At 42.5% G+C, this 14282-nt stretch overlaps 1 protein-coding gene across 1 annotated transcript in view; it reads left to right on the forward strand.

The window, feature by feature from the left end:
• LOC118373381 (uncharacterized) overlaps positions 1 to 14282 on the forward strand; it is a 58266-nt gene that overhangs the window by 23466 nt on the left and 20518 nt on the right. Inside the window, exon 7 of the mRNA XM_052495680.1 lies at positions 1908 to 2830. Within this exon, the coding sequence (XP_052351640.1) occupies positions 1908 to 2830 (923 nt within the window). The remainder of the gene's footprint in view (positions 1 to 1907; positions 2831 to 14282) is intronic.

Raw genomic sequence — 14282 nt, forward strand, 5'->3', positions numbered from 1 at the left:
TGAGCCGTACGCACTACCCTCTGTAGTGCCTTGTGGCCGGAGGCTGAGCAGTTGCCATACCAGCCAGTGATGCAACTAGTCAGTATGCTCTCGATGGTGCAGCTGTAGAACCTTTGAATTGTATATTATCACTTGTGAATGATGCCCAGCATGTTTTAATAAGGTTTGTATCACAATTACAGTGGCTGAATAACTTCAAAAAAATGATGCACATTAATCGGCTTTACAAGGTGTGTAGAGCCTAACTGGCATACATAAGAAGCGTGTGAGTTCCATGTTTGGGGAAGATCATTTTCACCATAAAAATGCACCTTTATAATAAAAACATTACATGCATAATTGCATTTGCGGTTGCTTATGATAATGGTGTTTTCCGTTAATGGAATATTTTCGCTTATATCCTGCTACCATGTATGCATTCCCGCACTTATAATGTGAAGAATTAGCCTAATAGTTATCAACATTTTAAGCTAAATGTTGTGTCAGCCACACTGTGTAAAAAAATATATATTTTGATGCTCGTGGTTGTATTAATTTGAGATCTATCGCATCCCACAACTGTCCCAGACTATGTATTTATTTCTCATACAGAGTAGAATAGGTCGACCTTAGTACAATAGGGGATAATAGATTGACAAAAGCTAGTGCTTTTGCTGTTCATTCGGTCTACTCATCTTGTTGCCTGACAAAAAGTCCACTGGACACAAACAGCATGTATTCTTTTTTAGGGTCCATTACGGCCACACAAAGGGGATGCTGCCTTGAGATTCTAGGCATTATCAAGTGCTTATCAAATTGTGAATGAGTGACTGAGGTAGTGTGTATAGCCTGCGCAAAAAAAAACCAAATCAGAGCTCATGCCCTTTCAAGCGACTTTTAAAAAAAATCATCATTAGTCGCATCATGCATCCTTACAATGTATTCAAAATCAAAACCTATTGCCCAACGTTTGTAGAACAACTAAAGTAAAATTAATAACTCTAAATTAAGCATATAAGAATACCTATTTCTTTGTTAACCATTCAAATCAAATACATCTTTTAGTGTCACAAAAAAATATAATGTTATTGAGGGTGTAGGGAAATGCTAGTGTTTCTAGTTCCAACAGTGCAGTAATATCTAAAGTAATTTCTAACCATTTCAAAACAATACACAGTACACACATCTAAAGGAATGGGATATATCAACATTTGGATGAGCAATGTCAGAGCGGCATAGACTAAAATACAGTAGAATAGAATACAGTATATACATATGAGACGAGTAATGCAAAATATGTAAACATTATTAAAGTGACTAGTGTTCCATTATTAAAGTGGCCAGTGATTTCAAGTCTATGTATATAGGGCATCAGCCTCTAAGGTGCTTGTGATGGCTATTTAACAGACTGATGGCCTCTTTCCAAGCTTTGATGCACCTGTACTAACCTCGCCTTCTGGATGATAGCGGGGTGAACAGGCAGTGGCTTGGGTGGTTGTTGTCCTTGATGATCTTTTTGGCCTTCCTGTGACATCAGGTGCTGTAGGTGTCCTGGAGGGCAGGTAGTGTTCCCCCGGTGATGCCTTGGGCAGACCACACCACCCTCTGGAGAACCCTGCAGTTGCGGGCGGAGCAGTTGCCATAACAGGTGGTGAGTGTTTTAGGTGCCAAACCAAATTTCTTCAGCCTCCTGCCTTCTTCACCACACTTTCTGTGGTGGGTGGACCATTTCAGTTTGTCAGTGATGTGTACGCCAAGGAACTTGAAGCTTTGAGCTTTTCCACTGCAGTCTTGGTGCTCCCTCTGCTGTTTCGTGAAGTCCATAATCAGCTCCTTTGTTCAGGGATGCAAACTAATCACCTTCTGGCGAAATTCGCCGTTTTCAATCCAAAATAGTTGACCTACGTGATTAGATCTGATTTGTGTAGTTTGGGAGGTGAGAGTACCCCACCACCCTCAAAGGTGCGGACTCCGGCCGCAAAACCTGAACCTATAGGGGAGGGTCTGGGTGGGCATCTATCCGCGGTGGCGGCTCTGGTGCGGGACGTAGACCCCGCTCCACCTCTGGCTCACCCCACTTTGGTACCGCCTCTGGTGCGGGGACCGCCGACCCCGGACTGGGGACCCTCGCTGCAGGCCCCGGACTGGGCACCCTCGCTGCGGGCCCCGGACTGGGCACCCTTGCTGGTGGCCCCGGACTGGGCACCCTCGCTGCGGGCCCTGGACTGGGCACCCTTGCTGGTGGCCCCAGACTGGCCCGTGGAGCAGGCACCGGACTCACCAGGCTGGGGAGACCTACTGGAGGCCTGGTCCGTGGAGGAGGCACGGGATGAACCAGGAGCCCTACTTGAGGCCTGGTCCATGGAGGAGGCACAGGATGAAACAGGAGACCTACTTGAGGCCTGGTCCGTGGAGGAGGCACAGGATGAAACAGGAGACCTACTTGAGGCCTGGTCCATGGAGGAGGCACAGGATGAAACAGGAGACCTACTTGAGGCCTGGTCCGTGGAGGAGGCACAGGATGAAACAGGAGACCTACTTGAGGCCTGGTCCGTGGAGGAGGCACAGGATGAACCAGGAGACCTACTTGAGGCCTGGTCCATGGAGGAGGCATGGGATGAACCAGGAGCCCTACTGGAGGCCTGGTCCTTGGAGGAGGCACAGGATGGACCAGGCTGGGGAGACCTACTGGAGGCCTGGTCCTTGGAGGAGGCACAGGATAGATCGGGCTGTGGGGGAGCACTGACCGTCCCATGTGCTCCCCTGCCTTTCCTGGCCACTCTGCTTGGTCCTTTGGTGGTGGGTAGTTCTGTCACGGGCGACGTAAGGAGTAGACCAAAGTTCCGGTGTGGTGAGCATACATTTCTGTTTATTTAGGTAAATGTCTCCAACAAAACAAAGAAACGACCGTGAAGCTTAACACAGGCAATAATGCCTCTAAAAAAACAAATTTTGGGGTAGGTTTTAATAGTCACAGTGGGTACAACATCTCCTATACATTTCCTGATAATCTCAGTCACCATATCTGTGTGTTCATTGATGTTGTTCTCACAGGCTACCAGGAACATATCCCAGTCCGCGTGATCAAATCAATCTTGAAGCATGGATTCCGATTGGCCAGACCAGCGTTGAATAGTCCTTAGCACGGGTACTTCCAGTTTGAGTTTCTGCCTATAGGAAAGGAGGATCAGATTTACCGAAGGGAGGGCGGGGGAGGGCCTTGTAAACATTTCGAAAAGCTAAGTAGTAGTGGTTCAATGATTTCTCAGAGCGAGTGCTACAGTCAATGTGTTGGTAGAACTTTGGTAGCGTTTTCCTCAGATTAGCTTTTTTCCACAGATTAGCTTCAATAAATGCGGCCTTAAGATATGTGGTTTCCAGTTTGTATAGAGTTGAGTGAAGTTCTTTGAGGGCCGTAGGTGTGAGGGCCCGCCATGCTTCACGGTGGGAACCACACATGCAGAGATCATCCATTCACCTACTCTACATCTCAAAATGATGTATAACAGAACACACACACAGGCTCAGTTTTTGATAGTGCCACTCTAAGTAATAGTACAGATGAAAAATGATCATGCCTACTGCACATCTTACTGTAGAAAGTATTGGTGAAAAAAAGTCCAAGTTGGAACTGTTGCTGTTAAAATACAATAACTATTTGTTTATTCAGAACTGGAATATGCTGATTGACCAAATCACACAGGTTGAAGTTTTTAACAAGCATGTCTATTCTGGACTCTGGTTTTGACAGTGTAACATGGAGGTGATGCTCAGCATTGCGTCTGTTTCTGTACATGTTTTTTAAGTATACCTGACTCGCATAGGTATGTGGTGCCAAACTGGTTCAGAACATCTACTGCTTTCTCAGTCAGGCAGGAGACCGCTTCCTGCTGTAGATCAACAACCCAGACCTGTGTGAGCGGGTTTGCCTCTAAAAGCATCTTGCTTAAGTTTATTCCAGTTCAGAATAAAAAATGATTACTTGTATTTTAACAGCAACAGTTGCAAACAATAATTTCTACAATAAAATGTACAGTAGACCTGATCATTTTTCACCTTCATCTGTGTAACTGTTACTTACGGTTGCTACTGTAGCTTGCTGTGGCTAATGTTAGCTATTAGATGTGTACAAGGTCAGGGGATTGTTTGAAAGAGAAACTCGCATCGACTAGTATGAGAGATAAAATGACAACAATGCCTTGCTAGATTACTTACTTTTCCACTGTGGGCGCAATGTTTCCTGAAGCATTCTTCCCTGTTCTGAAAGAACTCCCTGGGTTTACCCTCATGCTGTGGATGTTTTACTAATTTGTTCATTTTGAGAGACTCATTACTAAGCACTTCCCCGCACAAAACACATTGTGGGCATTCCTCATTATTTCTCAAAGTGTGTATGAAACCAAGAGAGAAACTCGTCGCTGTATTTGCGTTTCATGACGATTGAGTTCAGTCAGAACTTGTGGCTAGCTTGATTCCATTTGATGACAGTGGAGAGTGGGAATAACAAGTCAGTGGCTGACAGCACATCATCTGCTGCTGAACGACAGCGCAGCAGCGTGTGGGTCGCGGAGTGATCTTCAAGAAAACTGCAGAAAAAAAGGGCATCTCCCACTTGCGCAGCTGACAAACTGAGCAGAGATCACTGCTAAGCAGAGAGTGCACTGAACAGTGAGTGCATTTGCACTTTGACAAATCAATTCCAGTAATCAACTATATAATTATACATTTACTCTGACCAATTGCTACCCAACATGTGTTGTGACCCATACTTTAAGAAAGGATGGTCTACACATCTGACCAAAATGTAATCATTTAATGAGGATGTCAAAAAATGTCTACTACTTTTTGCCCACTTTAAACTGAGTTGGAGTGTGTGCTGGCTTCTTTATTTGTCTGCTAAACAAACTCTAGGAGGCAGGGCACTGCCTGGTTGCCAACAAACGGTGTACATATGTTACTGTATGAGACTGGGGGGTGGTAACCATGGCTACATGTTAACCTCTTCAACCTATGGGGGCGCTATGTCATTATTGGATAAAAAGACGTGCCCGTTTTAAGCGCAATATTTTGTCACAAAAAGGTGCTCGACTATGCATGGTATTGACAGCCTTGGAAAGACAAAACTCTGACGTTTCCAAAACTGCAAAGATATTATCTGTGAGTGCCCCAGAACTAATGCTTCAGGCGAAACCAAGATTAAGTTTCATACAGGAAATGCCCCAGATTCTGAAGGTGCTGTGTTCCAATGTCTCCTTATATGGCTGTGAATGCGCCAGGAATGAGCCTGCCCTTTCTGTCGTTTCCCCAAGGTGTCTGCAGCATTGTGACGTGTTTGTAGGCATATCATTGGAAGATTGACCATAAGAGACTACATTTACCTGGTGTCCCGCCCGGTGTCCTGTGTCGAAATTATTGCGTAATCTGTAGGTCCATGCGCGTTCCATTTCTTAAGAAGAGAAAGTCAACTGCCACGATGGATTTTATCGTTGATAGATATGTGAAAAACACCTTGAGGATTGATTCTAAACCGGTTTGCCATGTTTCTGTCGATATTATGGAGTTAATTTGGAAAAAAGTTATCGTTTTAATGACTTAATATTTTATTTTCATTTATTTTTTCCTTGCCAAAACGTGATGAACAAAACGGAGCGATTAGTCGACACAAATAATATTTTTTGTAAAAACGGAACATTTGCTATCTAACTGAGAGTCTCCTCATTGAAAACATCTGAAGTTCTTCAAAGGTAAATGATTTTATTTGAATTCTTTTCTGTTTTTTGTGAAAATGTTGCATGCTGAAGGAGAGGCATCCTATGCTAGGCTATCAATACTGTTACACAAATGCTTGTTTAGCTATGGTTCAAAAGCATATTTTGAAAATCTGAGATGACAGTGTTGTTACCAAAAGGCTAAACTTGAGAGCAAATAGATTTATTTGATTAGATTAGATTAATTTCATTTCAGAAGTTAAAACATCTGGATCTAGCTAACCAGACCATGGCATTGGGTAAACTGTTGATAGCATAGCTAGCTACCTTCATAAGAAACCTGTTTTGGGCTGTTATGGTTGGTCTGATAAAAAAAAAAAATATCAATCACTTTGTCTTAGTTTTAGTTTTTACCTATTCTAACAAACTAATCACCTACTGTATCCTGCATTCAACTAATTAGCTTTGCGAGTAATCAAAGCATGATGGACAGTTAAACTTACCGTGACAGTGGTGGTACAGTGGCATCGCACTACATTGTGCTTGATCATGTATAGCCTAATATCAAATAAGAGTCCTTTCTTAAAAGAGTTGGTTAAAATGACTGCTTCATGCTCAGTACTGTCTTGCTTCTTCTGCCAGCAAAAACAGTCGATGCAATGGCCATTAATGAGTTCAGGTGGTAGCCTTAGTTACTTGGGAATTGTCTGGAAGGGAGTCAGATTTATCCTTGTTCTTCTACTTCTCCTGTCTGGCAAAGTACCAGCATAATGTTTTAGAGCCGTTTTGAATCTGAATTTAGAAATTGAATATTAAAACTGAATGTAATATTAATTTAATTAATGTTAAGTTCATTTTAGGATTCATTTGTGCATTATAAATACCACATATTTCCTAACACAAATTCAAAATGATAAAATTTGAATTAAATATCCTAAAGCAAATTAAAATGAAAATTCAATTTATTTCAACACTCCAATGATGCTGTGTGCATGTGAAGCTGGGTTGTCTTGATTGACTGATCCTCCCAGCTGGTCCATGACCCCCCTCCTCTCCAGACATGTTCTCTGTTCATCTTTGTAAGAAGTGTTGACAAGCTGAATGTGCCTTGCTGTCTGTTTATACTACTTCCATGCATATGCCACCAGAGGTCTCTTTACAATCCCCAAGTCCAGAACAGACTATGGGAGGTGCACAGTACTGCATAGAACCATTCAGGGATCAAGTGTAGCTGGAGCTGGGTCTGTGTCACGGGCGTCGTAAGAAGTAGACCAAATTGCGGAGTGGTGAGCGTACATTTCTGTTTATTTAGGTAAATGTCGCCAACAAAACAAAGAAACAACCGTGAAGCTTAACACAGGCTATAATTCCTCGAAGAAAGTACCCAGAAGGTTTCTTGATAAAATCCCTGAACTTACAAGGTAAAAATCTGTTGTTCTGCCCCTGAACAAGGCAGTTAACCCACTGTTGTAGCAGAGGTGTGGACTTGAGTCACATGACTTAGACTCAAGTCAGACTTGAGTCACAAAAATGATGACTTGCAACTCGACTTTAACACCAATGACTTTTGACTTGGACTTGAGCCTTATGACTTGACCTGACTTGATACCCTCCCCAAGCCCAAATATAAAAAATGATGCTATTTAAAAAAAAGTGTGCTGTGCATCGACTCTTCATTTAATGGATTACAGTTTGAATCTGACAGCAGCCAATCAAATTGTGCCAGCTGAGAAAAAGTTGTGCGTGGCAGTGCAGAGGAAAGTTGGCAGGTGAATTCAGATGGAGCCCTTGGAGAGATGATACCCCAAATTATTTTTAGTTTAGGACTTGAGACTTGACTTAATACTTGACTGTCTTGACTTGGGACTTGAGTGCTAAGACTTGACACTTACTTGTGAGTTGTAAAACAATGACTTGGTCCCACTTCTGGCTCGTAGGCCATCATTGTAAATAATAATTTGTTCTTAACTGACGTGCCTAGTTAAATAAAGGTTAAATTGAAAATACACTTTTTTTTAAATATTTTGTTTATATGTAAGTGCCTTAATGTGTTTGGACCACAGGAAGAGTAGCTGCTGCCTTGGCAACAGCTAATGGGGATTCCTAATAAATGCAAATCTCTCCTGGTCTGACATGATGCAGAGCTGCAGCCCCTCTCCTCAGCCTGGTGGTGGGTGGTGAAAAATACAGTAGCAGCAGGCTGCTCCACACTGTTCTTATTGTCTCTGTCTCTCTCTCACCTTCTCTTTTCTAATTTTCTCCCTCTCCCCTCAATTAAATTCAAATGCCTTTGTTGGCATTGGAAACACGTGTTTACTTTGCCAAAGCAAGTGGAAGAGACAATAAACAAAACTCACAAATTTACAGTAACCATTACATTTACACTACTTGTTTTTGAAAGAAAAGCAAAACATTTTGTCCATTAAAATAACATCAAATTGATCAGAAATACAGTGTAGACATTGTTAATGTTGTAAATGACTATTGTAGCTGGAAACGGCTGATTCTTTTTAAAATGGAATATCTACTTAGGTGTACAGAGGCCCATGATCAGCAACCATCACTCCTGTGTTTCTAGCACGTTGTGTTAGCTAATACAAGTTTATGATTTTAAAAGGCTAATTGATCATTAGAAAACCCTTTTGAAATGATGTTAGCGCAGCTGAGAACGGTTGTTCTGATTAAAGAAGCAATAAAACTGGCCTTTAGACTAGTTGGGTATCTGGAACATCAGCAATTGTGGGATCGATTACAGGCTCAAAATGGCCAGAACCAAAGAACTTTCTTCTGTAACTCTTCATTTTACTTTTGTTCTGAGAAATGAAGGCTATTCCATGCAAGAAATTGTCAAGAAACTGAAGATCTGGTACAATGCTGTGTACTACTCCCTTCACAGAACAGTGCAAACTGGCTCTAAATAGAATAGAAAGAGGAGTGGGAGCCCCCGTTGCACAACTGAGCAAGAGGACAAGTACGTTAGAGTGCATAGTTTGACAAACAGACACCTCACAAATCCTCAACTGGCAGCTTCATTAAATAGTACCCGCAAAACACCAGTCTCAATGTCAACAGTGAAGAGGCGACTCCGGGATGCTCTATAAATATTATTTTGTGGTGCCCCGACTCTCCTAGTTAATTACATTTACATGATTAGCTCAATCAGGTAATATTAATTACGGAGAAATTATTTTATAGAATAGCATGTCATATCACTTAATCCGGCATAGCCAAAGACGCGACATATTTTTTCAAATGTCTGTACTGTTGTTTTTATTTCTTTACTTACCTACACACACACACACATACCTTTTTTTTGGCACCATTGGTTAGAGCCTGTAAGTAAGCATTTCACTGTAAGGTTTCATGACGTTGTATTAGTTAATGTGACGACTGTTGCTCATCGAATGATTACAAGTTTCTAATTACGTGATTAACTGAATCAAGCAATTATAAACTCATTAACCTGGCGCACCATGGGAAAACAACAAGTTTTTATTGAGTTTCTATTTCCCAAATTAACTCAAAGAATATCAGAATATCAATTTTTACAACAGCCGCTAATTAACCAGTTGCCTCGAACAGTCTCATTCTGAACGTCGTATAGCCTGTGAATCTGCACGGACCCGGGTCCCACTAATGAATTCGTACCACACCAATCTTAGTTGAATATTTATTTACTAAAAAGTTAAAATTATGATAAAAGATACACAGACAAAACACATTATGGCGCGGCGCGTGTTACCCACAATGGGAATTTCAAAAGAGAGAGAACGGAAAGAAGTACACGAGAAATATACATTTGGGTGAATTTGTCAGCTATGCTATTCTAACCCTAGCCTTGCCTCAAACTGCCGCTCTTATGGGTCAGAATACAATGATTTAATTACGTGGGAATGATCTCAGGGGATTCTCTGCGTAGGCCTTCAGCTGTTCGATGACGCGCTACTCCGGCGCACCTCTCTGACCGTCTTCCCGGTGTCAGTGTCCTTTTTGGCTTAGGAGTCTGTTCCCTCATCCCTTTCTCTGGAAGGGGTCTTCTGAAGACAGACAGCTCTGTAGCTCAGAGCTCACAGCATAGGAATGAAACCCTTTAGATACCACGATTCGATGGGAGATGGAGGCTAGGTGGTTCGACTTGAATTCACCCGCTTAGACACATCTACTCATCCGTAGCTTGGGTAGAAAAGGATTTCTTTGTCCTCAAACTTGCGTTGCGTTCTGGATTTGTTTGACTTTTTAAGACCCTGCTGCAGCTGGGGTCACGTAGTCCTGTTGTAAATTCTATACTCACAGGTTTTATACCCTTGGGTCAGAAGGTTTTTCTCAAATCCCATTTTAGACAACTACCTTAACATTTCATCTTCCCCAAAGCATTCTCTTTGATTTGGATATTTTCCATACAACGTACAATGTATAAACATCAAACATATACTAGGAAAACCCTTCACATTACAATGTTTTCGTAATAACGTCATCTATTAACCTTTAATAACAGAACAAAAATGACATACATTTTCATAGTCCATCTATCGTCATGACCACCATTGTGGCTGACGAGAACCATTGTTCCAAAGTCCCTTTAGTTCATGTTTAATGTTCTGAGGCTGGTTCTCTATAGTGACAGGACAAAGGAATTTGTCTGTGGCCTGAGATTTACCAGGGGCGTGGGGGCCATAAAACCCCCACGTCTTCAGAGCCCTAGATCTCTCCTCCTCTGTTAGGGTTGAGAGAATCTGTAGGGTTGTGGTCTCCTGTAACCTGACCTGATCAAGACAGTCATGAATAAGGTTCACATCTCTTGTATTCGGCCATGTGAAAAATAAACTTTGATTTGATGCTCCAGATACTCAACTCGTCTAAAGAAGGCCAGTTGTGTTGCTTCTTTGATCAGCACAACAGTTTTCAGCTGTAATAACATCATTGCAAAAGGGTTTTCTAATGATCAATTAGCCTTTTAAAATCATAAACTTGTATTAGCTAACACAACGTGCAATTGGAACACCGGAGTGATGGTTGCTGATAATGGGACTCTGTACGCCAATGTAGATATTCCATAAAAAATATTCAGTTTCCAGCTACAATAGTCATTTACAACATAAAAATGTCTACACTGTATTTCTGATCAATTTGATGTTATTTTAATGGTTTTCTTTCAAAAACAAGGACATTTCTAAGTGACCCTAAACTTTTCAAATGTCATGTTATGTCTATATACAGTGTTGTAATGATGTGCAAATAGTTAAAGTAAAAAGAAAAAGAGGTAAATAAATAAACATAAATATGGGTTGTATGTACAATGGTTTTTGTTCTTCACTGGTTGCCTTTTCTTGTGGCAACAGGTCACAAATCTTGCTGCTGTGATGGCACACTGGTATTTCACCCAATAGATATGGGATTTTATCAAAATTCGATTTGTTTTCATGTTCTTTGTGGGTCTGTGTAATCTGAGGGAAATATGTGTCTCTAATATGGCCATACATTTGGCAGGAGGTTAGGAAGTGCAGCTCAGTTTCCACCTTATTTTGTGTGCAGTGTGCACATAGCCTGTCTTTTCTTAAGAGCCAGATCTGCCTTCGGCGACCTTTCTCAATAACAAGGCTATGCTCACTGTCGTGAATTTACTCTTATTAATCTGATTGCTTATTTATTTAATCCACTAACGATGTTTAATTGTTACCTGATTTAAATTAATCATGTAACAATTAACCCATTATGCAATTGGGGCACCACAGAAGTGGTTGTTTAAAGAGTCACCATCTCCCAAATTAAACTCTATAGCGCGGCTATACCTGTCACATCCATAAAACAGTCAACATATTAATCATAACCTCTTATAATATCATAATTCTAAGAAGTCTTAACCTCATGCATCTACAAAAGCCCCAGCCTTACTCATGATTCAGGACTACTGTCATGCATAGGTGTAATGGGTGGCAGGGTAGTCAGGCGCAGGAGAGTCAAATGGAGTCTTTTAATAAAGTCCACGGAGTATGCTCCATAACACTAAATGTACATAAACAAACAAACATGGGTACGAGGACCCGACGCGCACCTATACAACAATCACACTACACTGACAATAAAACAATCTCTGACAAAGACATGAGGGGAAACAGAGGGTTAAATACACAACAGTTAATGAATGGGATTGAAAACAGGTGTGTGGGAAGACAAGACAAAACCAATGGAAAATGAAAAAAGGATCAATGATGGCTAGAAGACCGGTGACGTCGAACGCCGAGCACTGCCCGAACAAGTCGTGACAACTACACCAATTGGTTAAATGATTTTACTAACTAACTAAGAAACAGAATAACATACACACTCAATACATGAGAAGAAGGTCCCTAGCGGACTGACAATATGACGGCTTGTTACCACAGAGATGGGGGGATGGAGAAAAAACGACACTTATCGTGGATACATTTTAGAACTATTTTCACATGAATCATATACTTTGCACACGAACCGCCGCCCGTTTGGAATAAGAAATCATGAATGTATTGACTTGTGTATGTCTTTGTTCACCATTTATCTCTGTCAGAACTAAGCCTTCCTAGGAAGGATGTGGATTGGCCTTTCAGCGGGACGGTGGTAAGGCTCTGATTGTCCAAAAGGGTCCGGACCCGTCTTTTCTACTGTTGTTCACTCTGGAAGATAGCCAGCCATGTCGATGTTTCCCATTGGTGATGATAGTCGGAGAATACAGTGATTTGAGACTCGTAGTAGGATAGTTTTACCTAGATTAGTTTTATCAATATCCGACTAAAGGACAGCTGACCAGCAGTACCTATGATTGTCTTGGAGGCGAGCCTCTCGCCCACACCTCATGCCGATTTACTCAGGGTTCAGGATTCAGACCACTTCACACGCACAGATGCCACACGGCAATGTTCCGGTCCAAAAAGGAAGGTGAGTTTATTTCTTCACCTCGTGTTGAGGTTCAAAGTTTCAACCATTTCAAATGTGTAGCTCCCGTTTCCTGATCTCTGAGATTCAGCGTTTAAACCACTTTAGACGTGGGCTGCAACTCCCTGTCTTTCATGTTCTAATGTTAATCTCTGTGGGCAATCCTGTTATGCACTCTGGCCGAAGGGGGCGGTTCCATCAGGCTGATACACTCTCTGACCTCAAACGGGGCGTGGCTACTTACAGGATTTACGATTGCAGGAAACAGCAGAGGGAGCCCCCCCATCCACATTGACGGGACAGTAGTGGAGAAGGTGGAACGTTTTAAGTTCCTCGGCGTACACATCACGGACAAACTGAAATGTTAAATAAATCAAATGTATTTATATAGCCCTTTGTACATGAGCTGATATCTCAAAGTGCTGTACAGAAACATAGCCCAAAACCCCAAAACAGCAAGCAATGCAGGTGTAGAAGCACAGTGGCTAGGAAAAACTCCCTAGAATGGCCAAAACCTAGGAAGAAACCTAGAGAGGAACCAGTCTATGTGGGGTGTCCAGTCCTCTTCTGGCTGTGCCAGGGTGGAGATTATAACAGAACATGGCCAAGATGTTCAAATGTTCATAAATGACCAACATGGTCAAATAATAATAAGGCAGAACAGTTGAAAGTGGAGCAGCGGCATGGCCAGGTGGACTGGGGACGGCAAGGAGTCATCATGTCAGGTAGTCCTGAGGCATGGTCCTAGGGCTCAGGTCCTCCGAGAGAGAAAGAGAATTAGAGAACGCACACTTAAATTCACACAGGACACCGAATAGGACAGGAGAAGTACTCCAGATATAACAAACTGACCCTAGCCCCCCGACACATGAACTACTGCAGCATGAATACTGGAGGCTGAGACAGGAGGGGTCAGGAGACACTGTGGCCCCATCCGAGAACACCCCCGGACAGGGCCAAGCAGGAAAGATATAACCCCACCCACTTTGCCAAAACACAGCCCCCACACCACTAGAGGGATATCTTCAACCACCAACTTACCATCCTGAGACAAGGCCGAGTATAGCCCACAAAGATCTCCGCCATGGCACAACCCAAGTGTGGGCATCAACCCAGACAGGAAGATCACATCAGTGACTCAATCCACTCAAGTGACGCACCCCTCCTAGGGACGGTATGAAAGAGCCCCAGTAAGCCAGTGACTCAGCCCCTGTAATAGGGTTAGAGGCAGAGAATCCCAGTGGAAAGAGGGGAACCATCCAGGCAGAGACAGCAAGGGCGGTTCGTTGCTCCAGAGCCTTTCCGTTCACCTTCCCACTCGTGGGCCAGACTACACTCAATCATATGACCCACTGAAGAGATAAGTCTTCAGTAAAGACTTAAAGGTTGAGACCGAGTCTGCGTCTCTTACATGGGTAGGCAGACCATTCCATAAAAATGGAGCTCTTTAGGAGAAAGCCCTGCCTCCAGCTGTTTGCTTAGAAATTCTAGGGACAATTAGGAGGCCTGCGTCTTGTGACCGTAGCGTACGTGTAGGTATGTACGGTAGGACCAAATCAGAGTAATAGGTAGGAGCAAGCCCATGTAATGCTTTGTAGGTTAGCAGTAAAACCTTGAATTAGCCCTTGCCTTGTCAGGAAGCCAGTTTAGGGAGGCTAGCACTGGAGTAATTTGATAATTTTTTTT

The sequence above is a fragment of the Oncorhynchus keta genome, chromosome 35 (genome assembly GCF_023373465.1).
Source record: "Oncorhynchus keta strain PuntledgeMale-10-30-2019 chromosome 35, Oket_V2, whole genome shotgun sequence".
NCBI classification, from domain to species: Eukaryota; Metazoa; Chordata; class Actinopteri; order Salmoniformes; family Salmonidae; genus Oncorhynchus; species Oncorhynchus keta.